General features: G+C 35.0%; 2 protein-coding genes across 3 annotated transcripts in view; one reads left to right on the plus strand and one right to left on the minus strand.

Annotated features, from left to right (window-relative positions):
* The window catches only part of LOC113228963 (protein MON2 homolog), a 74,857-nt gene extending 59,882 nt beyond the window's left edge, over window positions 1–14,975 (minus strand). For both annotated transcript variants that reach the window (XM_026462407.1, XM_026462406.1), the window contains exons 1-8: window positions 14,856–14,975; window positions 13,067–13,198; window positions 11,259–11,441; window positions 8,543–8,672; window positions 5,908–6,008; window positions 2,835–2,960; window positions 1,894–1,973; window positions 670–814 (exon numbers count right to left, since the gene is read on the minus strand). In XM_026462407.1, the coding sequence (XP_026318192.1) occupies window positions 670–814; window positions 1,894–1,973; window positions 2,835–2,960; window positions 5,908–6,008; window positions 8,543–8,672; window positions 11,259–11,441; window positions 13,067–13,198; window positions 14,856–14,975 (1,017 nt within the window). The remainder of the gene's footprint in view (window positions 1–669; window positions 815–1,893; window positions 1,974–2,834; window positions 2,961–5,907; window positions 6,009–8,542; window positions 8,673–11,258; window positions 11,442–13,066; window positions 13,199–14,855) is intronic.
* A 9,104-nt stretch (window positions 14,976–24,079) lies between these two features.
* The window catches only part of LOC113228959 (serine/threonine-protein kinase WNK1-like), a 130,380-nt gene continuing 127,246 nt past the window's right edge, over window positions 24,080–27,213 (plus strand). The window contains exon 1 of the mRNA XM_026462403.1: window positions 24,080–24,557. Coding sequence (XP_026318188.1) covers window positions 24,460–24,557 — 98 coding nt within the window. The 5' untranslated portion in view covers window positions 24,080–24,459. The remainder of the gene's footprint in view (window positions 24,558–27,213) is intronic.

Raw genomic sequence — 27,213 nt, forward strand, 5'->3', positions numbered from 1 at the left:
GTGAAGGCCAACGCAAACCTGAGGGTCGAGCGGTTGGCGTCGCGCCACAATGTGAATTTTAATTCATTTGTGGTGCGAGTACCAACTCAACACCTGTCGACCTTCATGAGAGAAGACTTTTGACCGAAGGGTGTCATGTACCGGCGTTTCCGAGGACGGCTACCGGACACCCACGTTGCGTCACACGTCGAAGTACATACGTGTAAATAAATAGTGTTATATGTATATTATCATGTTATATTGTATTTATGATTAGTCCGTAAGGTATTTATTTTTAATATTTCTGTTATATTATTGTTATATTATATGTAAGTCTGTAAGGTATGTATCTATGGGTTGTCTGAAATAAATAAATAAATAAATTTCACAAAAATAATTGAATATCAAGGTGGTCAAACATCGGTGACATTCAATAAAACTTAGAAATTATAATTATGATACTTTCTTCTTTCCAATTACAGCAGAATCTTTCTTGACGTTTATATCTGTCAAGTAAACTGAACCACTATTGATATAAGTTTAAAAACAAAAAAGTTATATCAAATTTACAGACACACTTTCCTTAAAATGAAGATCATTGGTACCATCACTCCATGTCCTATATACAAAGTTTAGTATCCGTGTCCCATAGCTGTATATGGCTCAATAAACTGAATTGTATATACTCACCAAGAGATCGTGGTACTTGTGGATGATGATGGAGACCAATCGCAGCAGTCGCATGGTGACGGGGAAGTGCGGCCGTTCGCCCGCGGGACTAGTGGGCGCCGCGCCCGTGCTCGCGCCCGGAATGTGCAGCGCCGTAAATGCGGCCCTGCGTAGGACAACAATCACTCAAACAGAGTCCACTTTTGTTAAGTTCACGCATTTTTTCAAGATACCAAGCACATAATTACAAATACAGTTAGTTAGCGGCCGAAGAATTCAATAAAATAATTTGTTAAACTTAATGTAGCGTAAATTGGAATGTTTCTTTGTAAAATTAAAAACAAGGTATTTAATTAATAACTATTGTAACTATAGTGAAAAAAATAGGGTGGTTTGCATCAATATTAGACATAACTGGTTGAAGACTGTACCAGCTCAGTCAACCGTGACCCTGGAACATGTAAAGGGCCCAAAACGTCGGTTTCTTTGAAAAAACAAATATACGCGATTTGAATCCGGAAAATTAGTTTCATTTCCTATGTGTAACAATCGCGAAAACCTAAGAACTCAGTCTTCCATTTTCGCTTTGTATGGTATGATTGTGTAATTTTTTCGCGCAAATTCTCTAAAACCGTAGAAAAATGCATTATATATAACCTAAATATATTTTTAGGTAGTAATTGCAATTCATTTATTCATTCATTTAAAAACACTTGAAAGCTTACAGTATTTACATTACCAAAACGCTTACAAGTCAATCTGGTTAAATTAAAAAAAAATACAAAAATAAAATTAAGAAAAATGATATTACACAATTAAATTGGAAAACACTGCGCAAAGTATGCTACCTACTCTACAGGACACCATTCCTCGAAAGGTAGTTCACGAACAGAAGTATCCCGCGCCGGATAACATACTGTTTGTCAAAGGATATGTCTAAATTGTGATACTGGGTGAGGAAGTCGTTAAGGAGTGTAATTGCGCGCGAAGGAGGTGCGCTGTCAGAGCACCGCGTGCGCGAGTCTGGGCCACTATTGACGAAGAGGCGATGCGGCCTGCGAGCAACGGCACGCCGACCAGGCCTAAGTGCGCCAGCGCATCCGGGTTGTGTACCTGATTGGTCAGCAACCGGACATAATGTATCAGCAGCGTTATAGCCCCAGCCTACCGTTCATGATACTGCCGGTTAACCACTTCATACCATCCGTTCGTTAAAATGATCACCAGTCACCAATTTATACATACCTGTATTTGACATTGGGTGAAAATAGCCTTATGATCAATGCGCATACGTGTTCCTTCAATAAAAATCTGAACTCCGATATCTGAAATAGATATAAAAATGATATGAATATACTATATATCAACGTCGTAATATTATAATTTAATATATAATGTCAAGGGATAATATCATCATCAATAACATAAACAACAATCCCTAATATTATAAAAGCGAAAGCAACTTTGTTACATTTTCACGCCCAAACTGCTGTACCAATTTTAATGAAATTTGGTATAAAGATCAATGGGACCTGGGAGAAGGACGTAGGCTATTTTTTGTCACAAAAATAAATCTTAAAGGGGTGAAATAGGGAATGAAAGTTTGTATAGAAAACTAATAAAACTATGAAATTTTCACAACTAAATAATGCCTATTCGCTCTCGTCTTCAAAAGATCCAAGTTATAACGTTCAGGGAACAAGTTTGCAGGCAGGGAATTCCTCTCTATAGCCGTTCGCCATATGTATGTGGAAGCGTAACGCTCCGTGCAAATCTTTGGAATATCCACAACATAGGGGTGGAACCCCAGCCTACTCCTAGTCCCCCGATGATGGAAAGGGGAAGGGGGAATCAAATTATGCAATTCCATCGCACTCTCCGTGATATATCCTGTAGAATAGGTCGCGAGATTTTGCGGAGTGGCCTAAGTAATAGGTGCGAGATTTTAAAACCTAATTATGTAATGATTGCATACAACACTTTTTCTACAAGTAAATCAAATTATTAAACATAACCAATATTTAATTCATAATAACAATCCCGGACAGCCACACACCGGTCCCACCCATTAATAATTAATCAATTATAGGTCATAGCCGCGCACTGGTTAGATACCGCATCTTCAAATTTCCATCCTTGGCTGCTAATAGTAAGTGTTGTTTTAAATTAGTAAGACAGTAGCAAACCTTAAAGAAAATAGGCGAGAAGTCCGTCAAAACGGTGTCCAGCAGCTCCAGGCCGAAGGTTTTTGGCACGTCAGATATGCCCACCAGCCAGTGGGCGGAATCGCCGTTTATTAATTGAATTATGTCCTGTGAAAAAATACGCTCACGTATTGTTGATGTACTTGTAAGGAGAACGTAGAATTGCTACGACGATGACGTCATCAGCATGGAACGCAGATTAGATTCGACAACTTTAAGCATTAAGCCACGGAACGAACCAGAGGACCACAAAAAGTAATTGAATATCATGTTGGCGACACATCCGGACATTCAATAAAGCACTTAACTTTAAGCATTTTTAGATATTTTATGTAGTTGCGAATTTTGTTTGTTAATATTTCTTTCTTACAATACTAAAAGATGTTATTTACAATTTTGACGTAAAGTTATATACAAATTTCGTATCAGTATTTCATCTTCAATGTTGTACCTAATGTGCATGATTAACTTTCATTAACTTGCTCGTAATAGTATAACCACAGTATACTTAATAGTTATACTCATACAAAATCGAAAATACCTACGCTATAACAGTCTACCAAATCTGACTAATAACACCAGGCGATTGACATGATATTATTATCATGCGACATTAAGGGTTTTTTTCAATTTCAACGCCTCCACTGGCACTTTGCCCTAAATTTTCGCCGCGATCTCAAAAATTTGTGAACATTTTGATTTTATCTATTAAAGCTAATGTGAGGAACATAACATAACCACATATAATTAAACAAATAACCCACACATTCATTCACTCTCGCCTTGAAAAGCCAAAGTTTAAATATCATCATTAAATATTATATCAACCTCGTTGCCATAAAATAATTTACACAAATAACTGCTACAACATGTGCATTAAGATTTTTAATAATTTACCAAGTGACATTAAATTACTACACGGACATAATTTTAAACTACAATTGACAAGATGGCTTATGACCATGGAATTAATAAGTACTTCGTACAACTGGAAAGCTCACTGCAATTATTTTGACATATCAAAATGAACGTTAAATGAATAGCAATAAAATACTTTTTAAATAACCAATATCTCCTTAGAGATCTGAGCTCAAGTGAGACATCTTCTTTCTTGGTGTGTCCCTTTCGCACAATTGCCATGTGAGATATTTGATACAATACGGTAGTTGACTATAAAAAAAAATTGGCATAAAAACAATACGTCATTTTGTCCATGAATATTATAAGATGTTTGTAAATAATACCATACCAACTATGAATGCAATAGGTCGCAAATAAATCAAAGTCTTTATATTATTTCACGATATTTAAATATTATTGGAAAGTTTTATTTGTTTTACATTAGGCAACACTAAAATAATATGGCGTCATCTCTGTTTGTTATTACCACAGGTCTACCACTAGTCAGAAAGAGACGGACCAAGATTTATGACATCTCGCTCGGCGCACGCTTCAATACACAGTAAGCCTTCCAGTTGTACGAAGTACTTATTAATTCCATGCTTATGACACATTGCTTCTATAGCAATAAGGAATACTTTGAATTTAGAAATATTTGACATTTTAATTAACTTCAATTACCTGTACCAATAAATTCCAATATATTTGCACACCTGCTTGCAGGTTGAATACATTGTACCAATTTAATTTAAGACCTGTATATTTACTCTATTTTGGCAAATAAACATTAATCTAAAAATCTAAATCTAATCTAAAATCTAATCATGCGGCTCTAGTGAAAACGTGTACAAGTCAAAAAAGCCCACTTTACTAGATCCACAGAATATATATCTAACTGATAGGTCGCGCAGCATCGATTCTATTTGAATAGAATAGAATACGTTTCTTTGCCAGAATACATTAATTACATAGGTCTTAAATATAATTAGGTACATTGTATTCAACCTGCAATCAGATGTGCAAAGATTGATAGGATTTAATGTTTTGTCTCTACAGTTTCTAATTAATGTAATTAATTTGTAAATGCTAAGTATTCTTCATTACTATAGAAGCAATGTGTCAAAAGCCATTTTGTTAAATGTAATTTAAAAGTATGTCCATGTAACAATTTAATTTCGTTTAGTAATTTATTGTAAATAATTATACACATGTTGAAACAGTTATTCTTATAAATTACTTTATGGCAACGAGGTTGCTATAAAAGATTCATAATTTTTGCTCTAGTTTGCCTTTGAATGACTTCACCGTGTGTTTTAAAATATTGATAATGAGAGTTGACAAATACGCAGATATCCCTAATGTACATGTATGGCAAAGGTAATATGTTTAGCCTTTTGAACAGCGGATTGCAACTGTCATCGAACCACGCACTTGACTGCAAAATTTCTTTGCATTTGTCGAATAGATTTCATATCTACGAAGAATGTAACGAAATGTAAGATGATGATCGTACTCATGATACCAAACAACTTAGAAATAAAATATATTAATAATAATCTCAGTACAGAGTAATAAAAAACCGACCTCAAAACTAAGTGGAATTACATACAATTACCAAGTTTTATTGAAATCGGTTATCGGAAAGTGCGCAAACCTGGAGTATTCATCCCCTAGTTCGCCACTATACGGGACTTGACGCAGGAGATAATAAAAATCGGTTCTCACTACTCAAAGTATATTGAGAGAAAAACGCCTTGAATTAAAGAATAGCAAAATCAACCATTAAAATAATTCCTCATTATACTAAAATTTAGGCGCTATTCATGCGTGAACAGCCACCCTTAGAGGTGGATGATTTTCTTCAAAATTAAATGGGACCACTATGGAGGTACCCTCTATCTAACAAAAAAAGAATCAAGAAAATCGATTCACAAACACCGGAGTTATCGCGTAACATAAATACAAAAAAAAACATACAGTCGAATTGAGAACCTCCTCCTTTTTTTGAAGTCGGTTAAAAAGTAATTCGTGGTCGTTTACGTATTCATATTTATTCAAATAAGTCATGTAAAATATTTATTGATGTGGCCGCGACTCGGAAGTGGAACTAGCCGCCGATTAGTGGAAAATGGCACTTAGCAAAATTAACACTTACTTGCAAAATGAGGTATGCGTCCACGGCGCAAGGTTTCAAATCTTTTGGCGCTTTGCTGTTGTTTTGAGGTCTAATATCTGCTGGATTCACTTTTAGTGTACCTGAAAATAATATAATTTAGTATAAGAGTTATAAACCCAGGTCGTGGACTGTTTTCTGAGTTTTTGATTCTAGGCTAGCACCGCTATAGGCCAGCTGAACTGCCATGCAGAGGTCCCGGGTTCGATTCTCGGACCGGGAGAAATATTTGTATGGCCTACATTTATTTTTCTCGTGACTTTGGGTGTAATTTGTGGTTGTCCATGTGTGTGCCTATGGCACCCCCTATGAGTTTGTGCGTTTTAAGCAGTGATCGGAATTTAGGGAGTCAATCTACCTAAAGTATGAATGTTTTCTAAGTATGGAAATGCCCATTTCATCATCAATGCGTATAAAATTTCCTTTGCTGTTTTTTTTTCTAAACATTTTCAAAACATAGGTTGTCTCATCTTTATTTTTTAAATGGCTAATGTATTTAAATACGTAAGTACCTTTAGAAACACAAGTACAATGTTATTGTTTGAGATAATAATTTGTAGCAAATGTTTAATAGTTAATAATAACTTGTTGTACTCAAATTCCAATGAATAAATACGCATATTCAAAACAGTTCCGAGAAGTCCCGGATTTACAGAAGGGAATGTCCACTTTAATCTTTAGCGAAAACAACTCATGACTCCCTTAATTCCGATCACTGTTATAAGATGATCTATGACATTTAAAAACTGTTGTTATAATAAATGTGTTTTTTTTTGTTATAATACAACAAGTGACGGGATGCACAAATCATGCGCCTGATGGTAAGCGACACGCCTGTCCATAATAGTTACAGTGCCACAGCTTTAAATTGCTAAATCGGAGGGGCTCTGCCACTGCGCCCGTCACCCTGAGACATAAGTTGACAAGTCCAATGTGCCCGTAATTGTGTGTGTTGTGAGTTTCATTAGTTTTAATTTTGTTTATGTTTTTGTTGTTGTACCCACAACAGAGGGAACAAGATGAAAATCAGTGATGTGTATGCGCATATGCTCTACATCCTTAGTTCCCAAAGTGGTCCAGGTGGACCCCCAGGGGTCTACGGGAGATGCGACGGGGATCTACGTTGTCGTGACAAAAAACTGGGGGTTCACAATTTCACAATTTCACAACAAAAACGAAAATTTATCTGCTTGCAGGCAGATAATATTTTAAGAAGCTCAGCGACTGTTACTTGTGAAAACTTGCATATTCAGTACAACGTGTCTTTACTTTTTTGACATCCACTCATAGCACAATCAATTAAATTCTCACTTTTTTTTCGAAAACTATTAATTTGTGGTTGGAACTCAGCAATTCGCGTTGCAAATTTCCATAGTTAGATTACATTTTTTATCGAGTTTTGGGAATATGGTAGAAATGTAGCTGCAGGGGGTCCACAGGAACCAGATATATTTTTAACTGGTCTATGAGAATAAAAGTCTGGGAACCTCTGCTCTACACGGTGTGTGTTGAGTTACATTTAATGTTTTATGTGGTGAAGAAATGGTACAAATTGCAATGCTCTGACGAATCGTGCTTATAGTAGGACGAATATACGTAGTATACACATTTTTTTAATCATGCCAAGTAACGGGACTAACAAGTCGTGCGCCTGGTGGTAAGCGACACGCCTGTCCACAAACTGTTGCAGTGCCATTCAGAGCTTCAAATCGCAAGGATTTAAGGGATACTCCCTCTGCGCCCGTCACCCTGAGACGTAAGTTGACAAGGCCCTTGTGTCTGTAATTTCACCTGTACCGTCACCCTTCCATACCGGAATACAGTAATGATTTTATATTACTGCTTGGCGGTAGAAACAGGTAAGATTTCTTTGGCTAACTAAGTCAATAGAAATAATAACATTTTGCAACTTAACGGTTATCCGTTAAGTTGCAAAATGTTATTTGCAAGTTGTGCGCGGTTGTTATTGAGACACAAATTTATTTGTTCTTATTATAGTGTCATACTTTTACTAATATTTTATGATTTGCATAAGAAATAAAAACTAAATAAAAAGAGATGATGATAAATCGATACCTTCAATGAACACTACGCCAATTAAATTTTTGGACCGGTTCTTTTTTTATTTTGTTTTTTGATGACTGTTTTTTTTTATATATTATATGTTACGTGATAACTCCGGCTTTTGTGAACCGATTTTGATGATTCTTTTCTTGTTGGAAAGAGGGTACCTCAGTAATGGCCTCATTTAAATTTGAAGAAAATATTCCAAGAGTAAGGGTGGCAATCTAGGGGATGAATTCGGTTTCACGTACATTCCGGTATCCGATTTCAATAAAACGAACTTTTGAGGTCGGTTGTTTTAGTACTCTGTACTGACTTTACACTAGATTATTTTTTTGTAGTTTTTTCGAATTTTGTTTCTTTTTTTTTTGCACAAAATTTGGGGAGCATAATATTAGTAAATAAATATGGCTGTTGACTGCAGGACCAAAAAATTGGCGTATTGTTACGAAAAAAAATTCGTAAGAAAACTGGAGAGTGTTTCACCAACCCGCATTGCATCAGTGAGCTGAACATATGGCAAAAATAGAAGCGACAGATGTGGGTACAGTACCTTCTGCCTCTGCAAGCGCCCTTTCAAAGACCAGAGCAACGAGCTGCCGTACAGTTGCAGAGGCCGCGTGACTCGTGCTAACGTCGCGCGTCTCGGTGGTCGACACCATTCGCATGCACATTACCATTGTCTATTGAACAAAAATATAAAAAAATATTAAGTTTATTGAATATCATGACATTCTGCAGACTACCCAACTCTTCAACTACTTATACGAGTAGTAGAACTATCGCGTTTGGACTCATTGAAATGGTTTTTAAGGACCTCCGCTGTTTTATATCGGGGGTTTTTCAAAAGACTTGTACCGAATTATTTTATTTTTATTTTATTAGATATGGTACAGCAACAGACCACAGATCAGAATATACATCAACAAAAATATTCTACATGAATGAATATAAACCTGCAATCCAATTATAGCTATATACAACACTTTAGTAAAAATAGTACACATTAATATGTAGAAGAAATTATTTAATTTTTTTATATAATTACAAGTGGCGGGACGAACAAGTCGTGCGCCTGACGGACTGTCCATAACAGTCCTACCTGTTGCATAACATTTGCAGTGCCACTCAGAGCTTTAAATTACAAAGATCTTATAGGCACAGCCACTGCGCCCGTCACCCTGAGCCGTAAGTTGACAAGTCCCATGTGCCTGTAATTTCACCAGCACCCTTACCATTCAAAATCGGAACACAGTAATGCTGACATTACTGCTTGGCGGCAGAAGTAGGTAAGGGGGCAGTACTACCCTGGACGAACTCTTTCACAAGGAGCTCTACTGTTACTAAATATGCTTAAGAAATAAAAAAAAAGAATAAAAGACATAAAAACATAATGCTTACGTAACGAAATTAAGGTGGTGGATTCGGATGTAGGAGTCTTCTAAAACTGTTATAACTACCTTTATACAGATCATGGTCAGAATGGATATCATTGCAATATCTACACATTCTGGATATCGGGATCTGGATAGTATGGAGCTTGGTACTTTATTTCCAGAAAAATTTAACCAGCGTCAACTTTTTTGCTAGATATAAGCTTGAAATAAAGAGCATAGCAGAATAATAAAAAAAATATTGTGACCTGCGTTTTTTTTCTTCAATTGATTTAAGACGCTGACGTTGAGCGATAACGCGCCTACTATAATTTCTCCGATGAGATGGCGCCATACGCGGATGTGGTAAGAGTGTGCTAGTTGGACCTTCAGCTTGAGTTAACATAATAGTATATTGGTTGTCGCTAACAGATGGCGTTGTACTTAAAATACACACTTGCTCCCTCTCATATATGTGTATATGAGAGGGAGCACTTACATAGAGCTAAGAAGAGATAGACAAGAAATTACTCGATTGTCGCAATAAGGTATGTTATGCAAAAAGTAAGTACCTATTAACTATTGCATGTATCAGGATATTTCCTTTCGGTTTGTTATATGTATAGGTATTAAAATGTGAATTTAAAAAATGCACGGAATGGGTATTTATGGTATTTTTATTGGTATTTTACAAAAGTATTTTATTACGGTGATTAGAAGGTACTTACTTATCAGCATCGCCCCTATTTTGCTGTATTTGTTGGGATCTTGCAGCAGAATTTGCCTAACGAGTAATACGTTTCCGCGTCAACTTTACTGACAATCGTGGTTTACGCCTTTTCTTGTTTCCCATTTTTTTTGCTTACCATCAAACCAATCAACTAATGGAATAACTTGAGACTAATTTGAAACCAAAAAATATCCAAGCATATAAGAACTATCTCGTAAGTATAGTGCACGATGGTAGACAGCCGATTACAATAGAATAAATTCAATCGTCAAAACATATGAGTGAGGTCTGGCAACGTATCCCACGAACGCAAGCTACGCAGCACAAGTTCGCAACGTTGCAATTTTACTAAATAATCAAGGACGCAAACAATAATTTCATTTTTCTTTTGAATTCTTTGTGTTTTAGGTTCTAATATGGTTCTAATCCAACCAAAAATATATATTATTTTTTATTCTTTTATATATAGACTTTTTTGTTATATTTTGGTTTGATTTCAACGAATTGGTGCACTATATTTACCTATTTACGTATTATTTTTGTGTATGACATTTTTCACACTGTTAAGTGTTTAACCATAATTTGCAAGCAAACATTTAGCTCGAACTTTAGTAGGCGAAATTAACTTTTTACTCCTAAAATTGTTATATTTGTCTTTTACCAAAAAAATAAAGGCCATGTTAAAGATAAGTACCATTTAAATAACCACACCAAATTTGGTAGTAAGCAAGTTTGATTTGCCCGAGAAAAATATGTCAAAAAATAACCACCAGAGTCTCACTGTAATCCAGTTTTTGTATTACCTATAACAATAAGCAATATTCTAGGTTAATCAAATTACACTTCAAGATACGTGTTACAGGATGTACTATTTTCAAAGTTCCACGTGCTATGTCATCGCCTAGAAACTAGTACAAAAACACCTTATTTAAGCGATTTTGGGGACCTCATCGCCTTAAAACAAAAGTGTGGTAGACATGTTTAAATAATTATCAACAACACCGCGACACAACAAAAAGTCCAAAATGCAGCGTGTTGCTTAAACGCAAAAAAATTAAGACTTAATTTTTAATTTCTGTGGCTCTACTGAAAAGGGGTACAAGTCAAAAGAGCCAACTTTACAAGGAAGCGCAAAAAACAACGCGAAAAAGTGTTATAAGGCGTACCCTAGCCAAAGTGTCTCCATGCACTAGATCAGACGTGGTCATGAGCAGTGCAGCAGTCTGCAGCAATTTCAGCTCCAGCACTCCAGCCTGGCCGAGATTAAAGAGGCAGTCTACGACGTGGCGTGCGCCTTTCGCATCTATGCCTTGTTGGGCAATCAAGCGCTGGATCGTGCCTAGACAGAACTGAAAAGAAGAGTGAAACTTTAGAATATTCTTTAGGATAATCTTATGAGTCTGAGATTTATAAAATTAATTTTGGTTTCAACTAAGCAATATGTGTATTAAATATGTTTTCTGTTTCTCCTGTAACCTGAAGGTTGCCTGTTGTACCTGTCATTTTTACTTTTTTGTATTATTTTGCACTTGTCCATGTGCAATAAAGAATATTTGTGTTGTATTGTATTGAAAATGACGAGCTGAGCTAAGTACATTTTTCTTATTTACAAAACGAACTTAGCCAAGTGTTGCGAACTGGTTACTGAACAGGGCAGATATAAATCTTTTCAGTTATTTTCTATTACTCATTGTTTTTGTATATTTTTGCCTATGGTGCGTTCGCTCTTGTTTTTCTGCTTAGATAGCCTGATTTTCCCGCTACTCCTTAACACTAAGTTTAAGCAAGAAATTACGAAGTAATCTCAAAGTCTAATGTACTTTCTTGCTTAAACTTAGGCAATATTCGTGAAAAATTTGCATTGCGTTTTATAAATCTCAACTTAAGCTGGCTTCTCACGGCCTGTGGTCTCACGGGCCGTGCCGCGCGAAATCGTGCCATCGCACTGGGAGAACAGTGTCGTCGTGTAGGCCAGTGGCGCGAGCACGCCCGAACAAATCGGCGCAGCGTGTCGCGGACTGTGAAATCACGTGCCGAGTAGGAAGCCGCCTTCAGAACGCACAACTCAAAAAATAATATAAGTGTTAATGTCTATTTTACATTAGACCTAAACCCATATTAATTGCGAACATACTGATTAACAGGTCCACACAGTGTTTTTGACATAGAAAACATGTTTCACATATTTTAAAAATTTGTTCAGGCTTGCTAATTTACATTTTTATCTCTAACTCCAGAGAGAAAGTATGTGAATTGGAAATTTTTGGATTTTTACATTTTACGAACATTAGTGAAAGCCACTATATTTCATTTGTCTTCTTAATAAATAAGATTTGAACTGAGGCCTGAACTGAATGATAAGGAAAAACACTTGAAAAAATATCATCATTAAACAAAATTAAGCAAAAAGAACTTATTTCCTTATCTTTAGCAACTGGGGCAGACCAATTCTTGTGTGAGGGGAATGACACGATGTGTTACACACACGAGTTTGTATGTGTTATACCGTAAGATAGTGCAAATCCGCGTATAATTACATATATATATATATATATCTAATCTATATCCTAAACTAAATTTTTATAGGAGAAGGGTTTTAATGGTTACGACAATCATTTCTGCACAGTAAACAGTAATTTATGTTGTCTATAGAGTCATAACAACAGATCACAGCAAATCAAACTAATTTGGTTGTAACATTTAAGCTGATTTCATTTGGCCACTAAATACTGAAATTCAAACTCATAACCCAATGCTAATTACACCTAATTGCAATATCCCCTAATAACTATATGCGTGCACCCATGGATAAACCATTGCTAGGACTATGTTTTTTAAATACCTATTTTTGGGATCGGTGGTTTACAATTTTATTAACTGACGATATTTGGAATATTGTAGTCTAAAAAAATTTTGGTAATTATCATGAGGTGAAGCCTGCGTGTTATCCTTATAATTACAAAAAATGGTCTACCTTGATAATCTTCAAATCTTTGGATTCGCATCCTTGCACAAGCGGGTAGAGGATCTGGTTGACTACTCCATATAGAGAAGCCTGAGGGTTGTTAGATGCCAGCGACAGCTTCTCTATGGCCTCGTCACATGCCTGCAATTCATTATGTATATGTAATGGAACATTTTCATACACAATTCTCTTAGTGGCTCAGGTTTTAGACACTTTATAGGCGTTAAAGAGACATGATTCAATTCCGAGAACAAACATAACCTGAAAAAGTTCTGTCGATTGTGCTGGATGGTACTGCGTTGCAAGTGGATGACAAATTTAGATACCATGGTCACATGATCACAGATGACCTAAAGGATGGTCTCGACATGGAAAGACAAATTAACAAAATATAATGTTTGTTAGTTTATATAGCATTTGTTTCTTTTAATTATTTCATTTAGGCATTTAGGTGTTTGTGCCTATGCAAGCTTCAGTGTTGCATGATGATGGAGGAAACAAGTTCTATCATTGTGGCAATGTACAAGGAACATCTTTGAGTGAGGAGCTCCTTAAAATTTTCAATTTCCCTAAGAAGATGTAGAGATTCCTGAATGAGTCTAGGTGTCAGAAGTCGTATTGCACCCACACTAAAAAATTGGCATCACAACATAGAATTTGAGAAACTAATTTGTTCAACAATACAAAAAAACACAATACCAAATTTTTTTTAAATATAGTGTTTTTCTTTTTAAATGGGACAGTAATAGAGAAATCCGAAACCATAGAAGATACAAGGAAACTGTCTTAGGAGCCATTAAGATTTTTTTGTGAAAACAATTTTGGTATACTCAATTTTTTTATTAAGTGTGAGTTGTCTAAAAAATGAATAAAATTTATTAAAATTTTTGTTAGTGTTATCCAATCAGTTTCATGAAGTGATCATTTTATTCTATGGGATAAAGAAAATCGGGACTTTGATAAAATATTTTTTGTACAAAATGAATAAAAATGACAATTTTTGTTAATGCTAATAGACTCAGTTTCTTAGTATGATTACATTGTATGAGAAGAAAAAAATAGGGATAGCTGGTCAAATTTAAAAAAATGATTTTTCATACATTGGAATGTGTTCCAAATCCCTGAGTTTTGTAGAAATATTTAATTCAATTAACCTAAATTTAATTTTTAACCTAAATTTAAATTAAACCTATTGTACTATAAATTGCATGGGAGTGCAAAATATGTAGTTACATGTTTAGAGATCATAACTAAAAGTCTGATTAAATGAGATAGTACAATATTTTAAATATAACATCATTATCAATATATATATAGATAAGACCTGGCAGTATGCCTCAAATACCTTGAATTGCCTAGAAGGATAAAAATTGTACTATTACTAATAAACACAATAAAATTAAACTGGATTTATTTAAATCCACCCTAATTTAAACATACCACGATTAGTAATCGCCAATCTGATAGGAAGATAAAGATATCAATTATACATTCTAGTATGTTTTTCAATTTTTATTCTAAGTACTAAATATAACAAATACAAAAGAAAAATTAACCTAGGTCAACTTTAATTAGTTAATTGTGTTGCGTGCTTTTAGTAAACACCGGTGCATGCTAATTGATGCAAACATTTTATGAATTCATATATATTTTATGCATGTCAAATATATTGCAACTACAAATTATAATTACTTTATTAAGTTTTTTCTTTATTGTATAACACCAAGGTTGTTAATGGGATTACGGAAGATGTCTTAAAGGCTTACTACAGTTAAAAACAATAGAAAAGTGCAAAAACCTCTCTTATTTGGGGATATTTCTTCTTCGTCTCCAAGCTAAGAGTCTTGAAGTCATTTTGAAGGACTTCCATAAACTTCCTAGTGGAGTCGTCGCCTGTCACAGCACTCACGAACGCCATTGTTTAATTAAAAACGGATATTCAATTATTTACTCCATATTTCACGTAAAAATGATAAAAATTAAAAATATGCCATGTACACAATCGACATCACAATTTTCCGTTCGGAAATTGAGAAATTAAAAAAGTTGACATAGAGGCAATAGAAATGACATAATTTAATCACAAAAACACAAATTTATCATTTATTACAAAAACTCGTTGTTTTTTTTAAAAATATATGTTTTTCTTAGGAATTAAGGATTAATAAAATTAATTTAATATGAATTCATTACAGCCAAATTTTTTAACGACATGACGTTTGCGAATCTTTAGACGCAAAGTAACAAATTCAAGGAACAATTCAAATTTTTCAACACTTGCTAAACATTTGGAACATATACATAAAATGATTGTAAATGCTTTGAAAGTGTATTTTGTCCTTTATACAATAAATAAATTAAAAAAAAATAAGGAATTATGTAAAATATGGTAAAATAAGTATTTTTTTTTTAAATTTGCACATTTTAAAGTAATCTTGTCTCTATTTTTGCGTGCAACAGAACATTGATCCGACTTAAAATGTTACTAAATAATAAATATTTTATCAGTTGGTAGTTTTATGTCTTTCCAATTTAAAGACATTTTAAAATCATTTTTCTTTTTATTTTGGTTTTTTAATTACCATTGTTATTGAAAGATTTATTTGAATTTGCACTTGTAGTCAAGAGGATTAACTAAAAGGAAGACGAAAATAAACTCCACTTTTCCATTTGACCTACTTTACATGGTAGTAAATTTTGTTTTGTACGGTAACTCCAGTTTACTGATTGTGCAGTAGAAAAAAAACAATGGTGTGATTTCCAGATTTTTATTTGTAAGTATTTATAGAATCCAATATCAATTTAGCTAAAGTAACGGTTGTGAGTCGATAAAATAGTTGACGCGCTCGAGGATGCCGATAGTAAGGTATAAATCGTGTTTTAACGCCTCTAAAACAGTTTAATGGGGTTGACGTTCTGTCACTTTTAGTTTTTTACTCTATTTAATCGGGGGTTAATGTCCTATTAGAGCTTAGCGAAAATTTTTTTTTTTTGTTTCGTTTTTTTTTTCTTTCAACTGTGACATTGGCAAAATCATCAGTTCTCATATTGATGGAGCCATAAAAATAAAAAGTGAAAGTGAAGCTATGCGCCATTCGGACTGCATTAGAACGGCCGATGTCTGCAGATTTTAGCAAGTATCTAAATAGATCGCAAATTAGCATGAGTACGACGTCCGGGGTGATTGACGTGACTGCTATAACGACATCACTTGGGTTTGCTTTCGTGTTTTTTTGTCGGAATCTTGCTATGTGACATTCTTCTGTACCGGCTGACGATCATTATGCAGTGTCTCGTTCATAATTTGTGGGTAAGTTAGTGCTCAAAATCTTGCGTTCGATAATCATCGTCCATGCTTATGTATTACCCGAGATTATAGATTTGACAGATGTAAATGTCATCAATTATGTGTGCACAGTGAATCGTGCAAAAGTGTCGCGATAAACAATGCAACATGCCTATTCGCAGTATATACTAGTTATACAGTTTGTAAATAAATGCATATATTTAAATACATCTGAACTGCGTTATATTTTGTTGTTGTTTTATCTATCAAGTGTGATATCTAAGTTTAGACACTACAATAATATGATAAATGTATTTATTGTGGTTATTGCGGTCTTCGTAGTGAGACCTTTGAACTCACATTCTTTATTGGTTGTAATTAAATTTTGCGATTCCGTTTTGTGTACTCATAAATGAACCATTTTGTTCTTTATTTTTGTTACTCATAGTAAATTCTCTGTTTATTTTTTATAAGTGTTGATGTGCATTCAGTCTGGTGATTATGAGCTCCAGTTTCTCATGTATTTATTGGACGTATTCTGAGAATCTTGGTTGTTCAGTGGCTAGCACAACTAAGGTTCTCATATAGGATTAGGCTGTTCTGATAGCTAATGTCAACTTTCTGGTCACTAGATGTTTCAACTATTCTAAATTGAAGCATTTCTAGATGTTCTAGCCTGTATTGTTAGAGTTAAATTTGATAGTAGATTAGTTAGTATAGTTTGCCCTGTGGGCGTTGGATGAGGAAATACGGGGTTTGGTTCCTGATAAAGCAATTTGGAAAATGAACTTACCCATTTCAGCGGTCAAGCAGTAATGTGAGCATTACTGCATTCTGATTTGGAAGGGTACAAGAGAAATTACAGGCACCCATGTGACTTGTCAACTAATGTCTCTGGTAGACAGTTGCAGTGGCAATGCCCCGAAGATCTTTATGATTTAAAGTTCTGAGTTACACTGCAAGCTGTTATGGACATGCGTGTCGTTTACCACCAGTGGCACGACTTGTTCGTCTTGTCACTAGGTATTATAAAAAAATAAAGTTTTCTGAATTAGTTCTGGTCTGGGTGGTGTGTGCAGTGACCCGGAGTGAATTCCGTTGCTCTGGTAACCATATTGCAGGGAATAGCCAAGTTTGAAATCAGGTAAATTGGTGTGGTTGTGAGCCACGTTGAGATCTTCTATTTGTTTATTGGAAAAATAGACTGTTGGCAGATTTCAAAAGATGTTTTAAAATTGTTGGCAAAATTACTTTGCAACTGGACACTGACTACCGGGATATTTTAAATTCCATTTGTCGCCTGGTAACATATGGGATTTTTTTCCCATTTGTCGCCAGTAGAAATCACCACTGGCAACAACTGGGATTTTTTTATCCCGTTTGTCACCACCTGGTAACATATGGGTTTTTATTTCACCAGTGGGAACAAAGCCAGTGGTGACAACTGGGAAGAAGCGCTTTGACATGCTTGTTGCAGGTGGTGCTCAAATTACTTTTCGTTTATTATGCAGATGCAATACAGTCGGGTCACAGTTAATGTTTTAAATATGAAAAAATTTGAAATGGAACTATTTTTTCGAATTTCGAAAGAAGAAAATTCTTGAAGTCTGCAATCAGTCAACCAGATGTGTTGGACATTCCAGAAAATGAAGGCCATTCCCTTATCTCCCTTTATCAGGACATTAACTTTTTTTTAGTGCTTTAATTGGGTTTGGCAGCAACAGAATTTCTAGTCCATGCCCGCATTGAACTATATAGCGTTTAGCTTCTTCGAGAACCGTTGATATGTCCAGATAGTTGTTTATTTCGGAGTTGCGAGCGTACCAGGGTGTAGCAGTTAAGTACACTGATAATGTTATTTTGGGTTCTTTTGAGGCAAAGTAAATTTGTTTTGCTGGCTGTTGACCATTTTTTCGGATCTAAAGGCCCTTTACAGGTCCCACGATCTGTCAAGTTAGCTGTGACCAAATTCCTATTTGTGGTAGTCAAGAACATCTAAGAACTCGCTTTGATGCAATTTGTTCAAAGTTTACTAAACAAAAAAAAAACAGGAAAATCCTAATCTAAGAACAGATAAATGAGTTGTAGAAATATTTTATCAAATAGTGTACATTCTTTGAATAATAGTTAATTGCTTAACCTATCTCGGAATCCAAATATTTACAACAATCTCTTAACTTTAGTGTTCTCCCCCCATATTGTTACTCTATGTAAATTTATCCACTCAAATAACATATATTTATAAATGTTGTCTTTTGTTTTACATTCTCAACTGAGTACTCCCGTGGTCCAACTTACCAACACCGGTTAATGTCCTATTAGAGCTTAGCGAATTTTTTTTTTTTCGTTTTTTTTTCTTTCAACCGTGACATTGGCAAAATCATCATTTCTCATAATGATGGAGCCATAAAAATGAAAAGTGATAGTGATTTACAACTGTAAAGCATATGTAACATTTTATTGGAATGTTTTAATTTATTTCTTGATATGATAATGTGCCCAGACAATCACTTGGTCTCAAACTATAACACTTGACACTCACCCAGAACACCCCAATCATAACCAATTTAAAAAAGTTAGTTTTTTAATTACATCCTATTGTAATCGAACATATTGGAAGATCATAGGATCTTCACATCAAGCGTCATGTTGTTACCGCGAGACAACTGAGTTCATGTCTTCCCATGTCCCAAATATCTTAGGATGTAACAAAATCAAATCTTCAAATAGTCGTGTATTAATATTGTTTATATCAGTTATTGAGACGGGCCAGTCAAGGCAGCTTTCTGAACTGGTCTGTATATACAGCATATTGTTGTTAAAAGATTTCGTGCTTTCATAATTACTCACAACGCTGTAAGTGAAAAATAAAATGTATTAGTTTGCAAGTTATGCGAATGTGACTTTTCTTTTTATGGTGTCGATTGATCTTGTTACTAAAGCGCGAAGTTCATTGACAGCGGGTGTGGGACGGGCGCAGGTCGGATCCTGCGCTCGCCGTACTCCCGACTCGACTCGCGCCCGACTCGTCACGCGTCCGACCCGTCACGCGCCCGACCCGTCACGCGCCCAACCCGCACACGTTCTCTGTGTTTCACGCTTTATAGAGTTTATGGGATAAACGAATTAATACATACGATATATTGAAACCCATACAGTCCTTAAATTGAAATTTTGCTTTTTAAAATTAAAAAGAACATTATTGCCATAGCATTGAAAGGGCGCTGATTCAGCCAAATATGCCAAAGTTTCCTAAGGCGCTGATTATCACTCAGGATCTTTCAGGTATATTCGATCTAAGATATTTAAATTAAATATTGTAATGATAAATGTATTCAAATGTATTATTTATAAAGGACAACCCCTAGAGTTTTTGCTCATTCTTCTCAGGGGAATCTGCCTTACGAATGAGCAGTAGAGTTTAATCAGTATGACGATTTCAATTGTAATAAATAAAGATTATTTGACTTCTACTTTGACCAATGAGAGGGATTATGTTCCATACCTGAGCAGCATTACACTGTAAGCGCCATTTTTGTAATTTTACGGGGAAGCGATTTTGTGTCGAAAAGCAATCTGTACGACAGATATGGTAGCTCGAAATGTTATTAAAACACAATTAATTTTATTTCAAGCCATTCTAAATGTTGTACATGCTGCATTTCCACACAAAATCGCGTCCTCTGTAAAATTACAAAAATAACACTAACAGTGTAATGCTTCTCAGGTACGGAGTTATTTGTAAGCAAATATATATCTATAACGGCTATGCGTAAAGTTATATCTTGAAATAAAATACATAACAAAGTGTAAATAGTCCATCGAGAATCGAGCTCTCGGCTGCATGAAGTTGATAATTATGACTTCACGCATTAACTGCTAACATGCAGTCAGTATGTTCGCAGCCTTAGAGTAAAAGAAGTAATCAACAAGACTGGAAAGTAGCAGTAGAGTTCCTTGTGAAAGAGTTCGTCCAGGGAAGTACTGCCACCTTACCTATTTCTGCCGCCAAGCAGTAATATTAGCTTACTGTGTTCCGGTTTGAAAGGGTTAAGGGTGCTGGTGAAATTACAGACAAATGGGAGTTGTCAACTAATGTCTCAGGGTGACGGGCGCAGTGGCAGTGGCAGGCCCCTAAGGTCTTTGCGATTTAAAGCTCTGAGTGGCACTGAATTAGCATTAGGTTTATTAAATAAAAATACGTAGTGTACGTACATACATGTGTAATAAAAATATTTAAAAACTACGTATTTCTATTTAATAAACCAGATGATATATAAATGACGCAAGCAATTTTTTTCTTCATCCTGTAAAGTTCAAAATTGAGGTAGTACCGATTGCCAGTTCACAGTCGATATATGCGGTCATTATGGGAATTGTAAGAGCCCGAAGCGTTAATATATTTGTAAAAACAAATTATTAAAAACAAAAAATAGAAGTATCATTTACAATGTGTAACTTCAAAACAGTCAGATATTATATAAGGACAATTTATAATTAGCACCAGAAGTGTACAGTGAAAGAGGCACCAAATTGTAATTCCTTGAATACCAAAAATAACTTTATGCTATGGTGATAATTTCTTATCATGAGCAAGTTTACTGTTGTATCTTTGAGTACTACAATGACGTACAAATATATGACTGTTATGTTACCGTGTGGTATTGTAGGGCGGGCTGGTTTTTGCAACTCGATGTTGCAGCGTCATTTTGTGTCATATGAGTTAGATTTACATTACGATTTTTAATGAAGATCGATTTTTTGAATCGATTCATTTTAATGCGATTTTTAAGCCAATCGATTCAAAATTAACGCGAATCTATCGTATTCATAATTTAAACAAAAGCCTCGAAAATGATTTCGTCAAGTACAGAAACGGAAAATAAATAAAATAGCAATCCTTTGGACATTAAGTTTTATGACATTATTATTGTAAAGTTTAGTTAGATGTAAAGGATTAGCATCTGTGAAAAGCAAACAAATATTTACATATTATTATGGCAATTAAATCATGTAATAAAGGTGGAAAAAAAAATACATTTGGTTTACTTAAGAAACAACTACGGGTCGTTTTCAGATAACCTCAAAACGTGTCCCTTTCAATAAGTTTTATGTTATTACATGAATGCTAAACATTATTTATTTATGATTGTTTGCTTACTTAGTCTGTGTTACACATAAAAAGACTGCTTTACTACGTCACAGTAATAAATAAAAATTAAAAAAGTGGGCAATTTCTCATTCATGGGAGCCCGTTCCACGGCGTCCTAATTTTAAGAAAAGAAGAAAAAAAATTAAACACTCGTGGAAATCGCAATATTTCCCATCGAGGATGAATTCTAATAACTTACACGTCGAATACATACCGTAATTTTCCAATTTATTATAAACAAACTTGTTTTCTTGGGAATACAAAATGTGTTTAAATTTTTCTTATCATTAGTGTCAATTCAACTAAAAGCCTCCTAATAACAAAGGTTCATACCGCATCACCTTCACCCTTCGCACACGTGAGAAGAGGCTCCTGTAGGATTGGAGTGTATACAGTGAAGTAACCTGTGCGTCTCCGTTTTAGCAAAAAATCGACTTAAATACCAATTTCAGTGCTAGTGACTAAATCGTTCTCATTCACGTAAAGCAATCTATCTAAATAAGTATTAAGTAATAGTTTTGTAAACTTTATTGTACATCAATTAGACAAAGGGAACTTTAAAATTCATGCACTTTTATAACGGTCCAGCATATTTTACACACTTGACAATTAAAAATGTATCCGAATATCATTATTGTCGCTCTCATTCTTGTCTACTTTAAAGTGAAATAGTTACTTTAAGCCAAACCTTTACTTGAAATATAACAATTAGATGGTGATAGTGGTGGTGATGACGGTGGTAACGATGATGATTGTGATGACGATGATGACGATGATAGTGATGATGATGTGAATGGTAATGATGCTGATGATAATGGTGATCATGATGATGATGTTGATGGTGGTAATGATGATATATAGATGTACAAAGTTTATATGACATTAACAAAATACTTATTTACATTTATTTATTTATTACATATAGATAGATAGATGGTCTTACACGGATGAGAAATTTTGATACAAGAAATTATATTAAAATATTTGTTACATGTTAAATGTTTTTTTTATGAACGATAAAATGTGTGTTGTAATAATAATTTCTCATTACTGTGTCGTCTTTCTTATTTATGTTCATGAGAAAATCATTCGTGTTACTGCAATCTCATTCGTGTGACTTAAAATGTCGTTTTTTTGTTGTATTAATAATATAACTTAGTATTTCTGTGATATTATAATCATTGCCATTGCTAGAACTTATTTGTACGTTTAAGACCTTAAAACCAAAAGAAAAAAGAGTTTTACAAATATCACTCAAAAAGTGCCATTGAAATTCGGAAAGTGAAATTCACCCCTACACAAGTATAAAAGTAAGTACTTGTTGCGTAAATGAACCAACTATAATGAAAACGGGAAAACATGTTAACTAATTTCTGAATTCATTTGCTCAAATTTAAGAAATCCTATATTTCCTTTATATAAATGTAAATAAATATAAACGTAATACTTAATAATTACACATCTTGCATTAAAACTTATAAAATACACTATGTAATAAATCACCACGATACACATGACTATTTAAAAACGTTAATAGATTGCATTTAGACCAAAATAAACATACACCTGTTGGTAATTACTCATTATAATATTATTTGAACTGAATAAGATGATAGAAATCATTTGGATAGTATACAGTAATAACAATATGATGCCGTCGATTCAGGCGAACGTAAATTAAATATGATTGAGAGAGTCACCACATTTATCGACACGGAACCTCGTACCGTCTGTACAACAGACGGCTTTCTCTCTAAATCTAGTTACGCTTCAAGATATTCTGTCTTCGGGACATGAACCAATACTGAATTTAGTTTAGTAATCAACGTCGGTGTAAACTCAGTCATTGCAGTGCTGACTAGTTTACTCTTTGCTGACTCCTGGTGTCTTTTAACTTCCGATATTTTACGTCTGAACGCTGGACTAGTTTTCTTCTCCTGGTTATTATAACAACATAAGTTTCTTATAGCTTATGTAAATCGAGACTTAATAAAAAGCGTTGGCATTTGTCTCTTTCGTCGGAAAAACGGAGGATTTTAGTTTAGGTATGTCAAATTGTACTCTGCATGCTAAATTTAGACGTAGTATGTTGTTGTCAAATCTAATTTTAGAATTCTGAAAAATATATAGTGCTGTCACCTGTCATTTTATTACTGATAACGAAAGATGCATCTGTGGCACTAAACTTAGATTTCGCCCAGAATAAAATAAAATGCCGGCGCAGTGAAAGGATTTTTAAAAGTGAGCATGAGTATGGAAACGGATTGGAAAGGATTGTATTGGTTTTTAACTTCCAATGCAAAAAGAGGGTAGTTATAAGTTTGAAACCTTTGTATATCTGTGTCTGTCAAAAAAAGCACTATGTATACAGCAATAATTTTTGGTAATGAATTTCAGTATATTGGTTTTTTAGTATGGGTTGATGAATGTCCAGTTTTTTTTTTTAATGATCCATCGATCATTTTGCCGCCGTTTTGTACACTGTTTTTACTGCGATTTGTCGTTTAATTATTGTTTGTCTTTGTTTCAGATAACATCAGAAAAATCCAACTCTGCAATAACTTTCCAAAAACTCCTCAAGACTGTTACTTTTAGAATTATAATTTTTTTTCGCTAGTTTTTAGCGAAAGTCGAGAACGCAAGCGCCACGCGCAGGATGCCAATGCAGCGAGAGAGAAAAAAAAGACGGAATTAGTTATTTATTTAATAACAAATAAACTTTTATGTTTTAGTAAATAGCAACACAAATATCATATTCATTATATTTTGTAGATTATCAAAAGGAAATCATATAAAATAACGATTTAAGAACATTAATTTATCGAAATGAATTTTTTAACATCGAGATTGTGGATTTGGATATCTATATATTGACCAGTCAGCTTTAGCTTTTTTTTCGTATCGTTAGATAAGTTAGGATGATTTTTTTATTTGAATATGGGGTATTGAAGCTCCTCGTGTAGTATGGACAATATGGCGTCAAACGTGTCCGCGAGGAGTAAACAGAGGAAGGATAATTTGATAACGAGGAAACTGGATAAAAGCCCGGAGAAGACCATAAGGTAATTAATAATATATTTTTTTTAATAGAAAAGAAAGCGACGTTGGTGGCGCAATGATTTGCACTATGGGTGCTGCAGGAGGTATACATAACGTGAACAGAGTACAAAAAAGTAACTAGAATGAACACTCTCTGCCCCTCCCTAACTTTGGATACCGCACCACACCCCACACATTGACGGTCACATTGACAGAACGACAAGAAGGCTGTCGGTGAACCGTTTTTGCGCTAAGACCGCTTTGATATTTGAATATAGTTTTCATTTATTCATTACGAAACTTGTACGTTATTAAATAATATCTTGTACGTTACTATTTATAATGGTCGTGATTTGTGCTGTGTACGGCTGTTTATCGACATTTAAACGGGATAAAGAGAGGAAATTCTTTCGTTTTCCAAAAGATGAAACGAAGTTGAAAAAAACTTATGTCTGAGACTCATTCAGTTATTGTTTTCTTCATTTATTTAGTGTAGTGTAATCATCAGCCTATCGCAGTTCACTGCTGGAGATTTAACTGCCTCCGTGGCCGAACGGTTACCATACCGGACTGCCACGCAGAGGTCCCCGGGTTCGATTCCCGGGCCGGGAGAAATATTTGTATGGCCTACATTTATTTCTCTCGTGAGTTTGGGTGTAATTTGTGGTTGTCTATGTGTGTGTCCATGGCACCCGCGACACAGGGCTTCCCTAGTGCGGGGCTATGTTGAGTGTGTGCGTTATTATTATTATTATAGGCCTCCCCCGATGTGCGCCATTTCGCCCGGTCCTCAGCTTGTCGCATTCATTTCCCGCTAGCAACCAGCATTGTAATATATAATACAAATTTATTATGTCAATATAATGAGACGGTGTAAATTCGTTACCAAGCAGACAAGGGTCCTTGAATTTTCAACTTGTATTGCCGATAAATATTACGTAATGGATATACCTAATTATTAACTAGGTAATAATAGACTTGGGACACGCAATTTCAAATACCTTGGTTACCTTATTTAAAAGTACCTGTCCAAAATATAACATTTTAAGTGCTTTTAATATATATTTTAAATAAATCTTCAATATTATTTAATTAGTGAATTAATGAAAAATATAATGTACATGTGTTATTATTAGGATTCTATTAATAAAATTAAAGATAACAGATTCGCGTTACAATTTTCGCTATGTTGCCCCTCTAACCAAGTGATGGTTAACCTTGCAACTTTTGCGCGTGTGCAGATGGCGTCTTGCTGTATGTAGTAGTAGTGGAAGGTAAATAACTTTCGACCATTGTATGGAGTGTCCGGGGTGTGACGTAACCATTATTCATTTTCCACAGAGCGGGACGCTTGTAAATTTATTATTAAAAGTAAGAACATTTATGATGTTTACGAAATGTTTAGTTCTTTTAAAAAATATTAAAAAAGAACTAAAAATGTTGCATGATCAAAAATTTAAAAAAGCAGCAGATTAATTACCGCCAAAAGCAATTCACCCGCAGTACGGACGCACAACTAAGGGCGCGTTCCCATTATGCTGTCACGTTTTATTTATTGTTGGACGACTGTCGCGTCTAGCCGGTTCCCATATCACGACTATCTGTCATGACTGTGTGGTTGACGTTTATTTTATCCTTGAACGACTGTCGTCTCTAGCTGTTCCCACTAGATCGTGACGACAATTTATCAGTTTACGGCAGCCGCCTTGTCGTTTGCAAGACAGAAACGTTTGAAGCTGCGATTATCTGTCGTCACATTTTTATCGTGACGTTTTATTTACCATCCGATGACTGTCGTTCTAGTACATCCCATCGTCACGACAGAATGTCGTCGTAACGTCAAAAAAGTCATGAACGACCATTAATCGTGTTATCCTATATGTGAACAACTTCATTTAAATACAAGCCACGACACTTTAAACTGTACAACTATCTGTTGTCATTATTATTATAATGGGAATGCGCCCTAAGGGTGTAATAACACGACTGCATGAAGTTCATAACGATTTAAAAAAAAAATATTTAGACATTTATTTCAGGCCACATGACCTATATAATATATACCTTAACGACTAACATACATACAATATAAAATAAACTAAACTAATCTACACGTATTGCACTTGTCGGCGACGTGTGCCGCAATCTGTTAATGCGCGAAGTCGGTATCCGAGACCTCGACTGTTGCTTGCGTGGATATATCAAGCTTGCTAGATATCAAACTCACGTAATGCAAAGAAATCCAATGCAAAATCAGTAACCGGCGCAAGCGAGCGACTCGTGAACAGTCCTGCCTGCGCGTACGCGACAGATCTTCGTGTATGCGCGAAGAGAGTCACGCAAGCAAGCGAACAACGCAAGTCAAAGACTCGTGAACCCGGCTTAATGGCGCGGGCGACATGATTTACATGCTGTTACGGTTGTGCCTGTTTTGTCACAGCAGGACATTTTTAAGTATTTTAGGGAGTAGCGAGACACGAAGTTAAAAGTGGGACTGTCACGCTCAAAGCGGGACGTATGGTCAGGTTAGGTATACATAATATATGTATTGGACCAATTTGACGAACTTTTCTAAATTGAATCTGATGTGGGTCTTACGTAGTGATACAGAGAGAATTGCGTTCTTTTGATATTCAAAGTGCAGGGAATTCCCTAGATTGAGACCTCATAGTTGGTGTG

The sequence above is a fragment of the Hyposmocoma kahamanoa genome, unplaced genomic scaffold (genome assembly GCF_003589595.1).
Source record: "Hyposmocoma kahamanoa isolate Upper Pololo Valley unplaced genomic scaffold, ASM358959v1 263, whole genome shotgun sequence".
In the NCBI taxonomy this organism is placed as follows: domain Eukaryota; kingdom Metazoa; phylum Arthropoda; class Insecta; order Lepidoptera; family Cosmopterigidae; genus Hyposmocoma; species Hyposmocoma kahamanoa.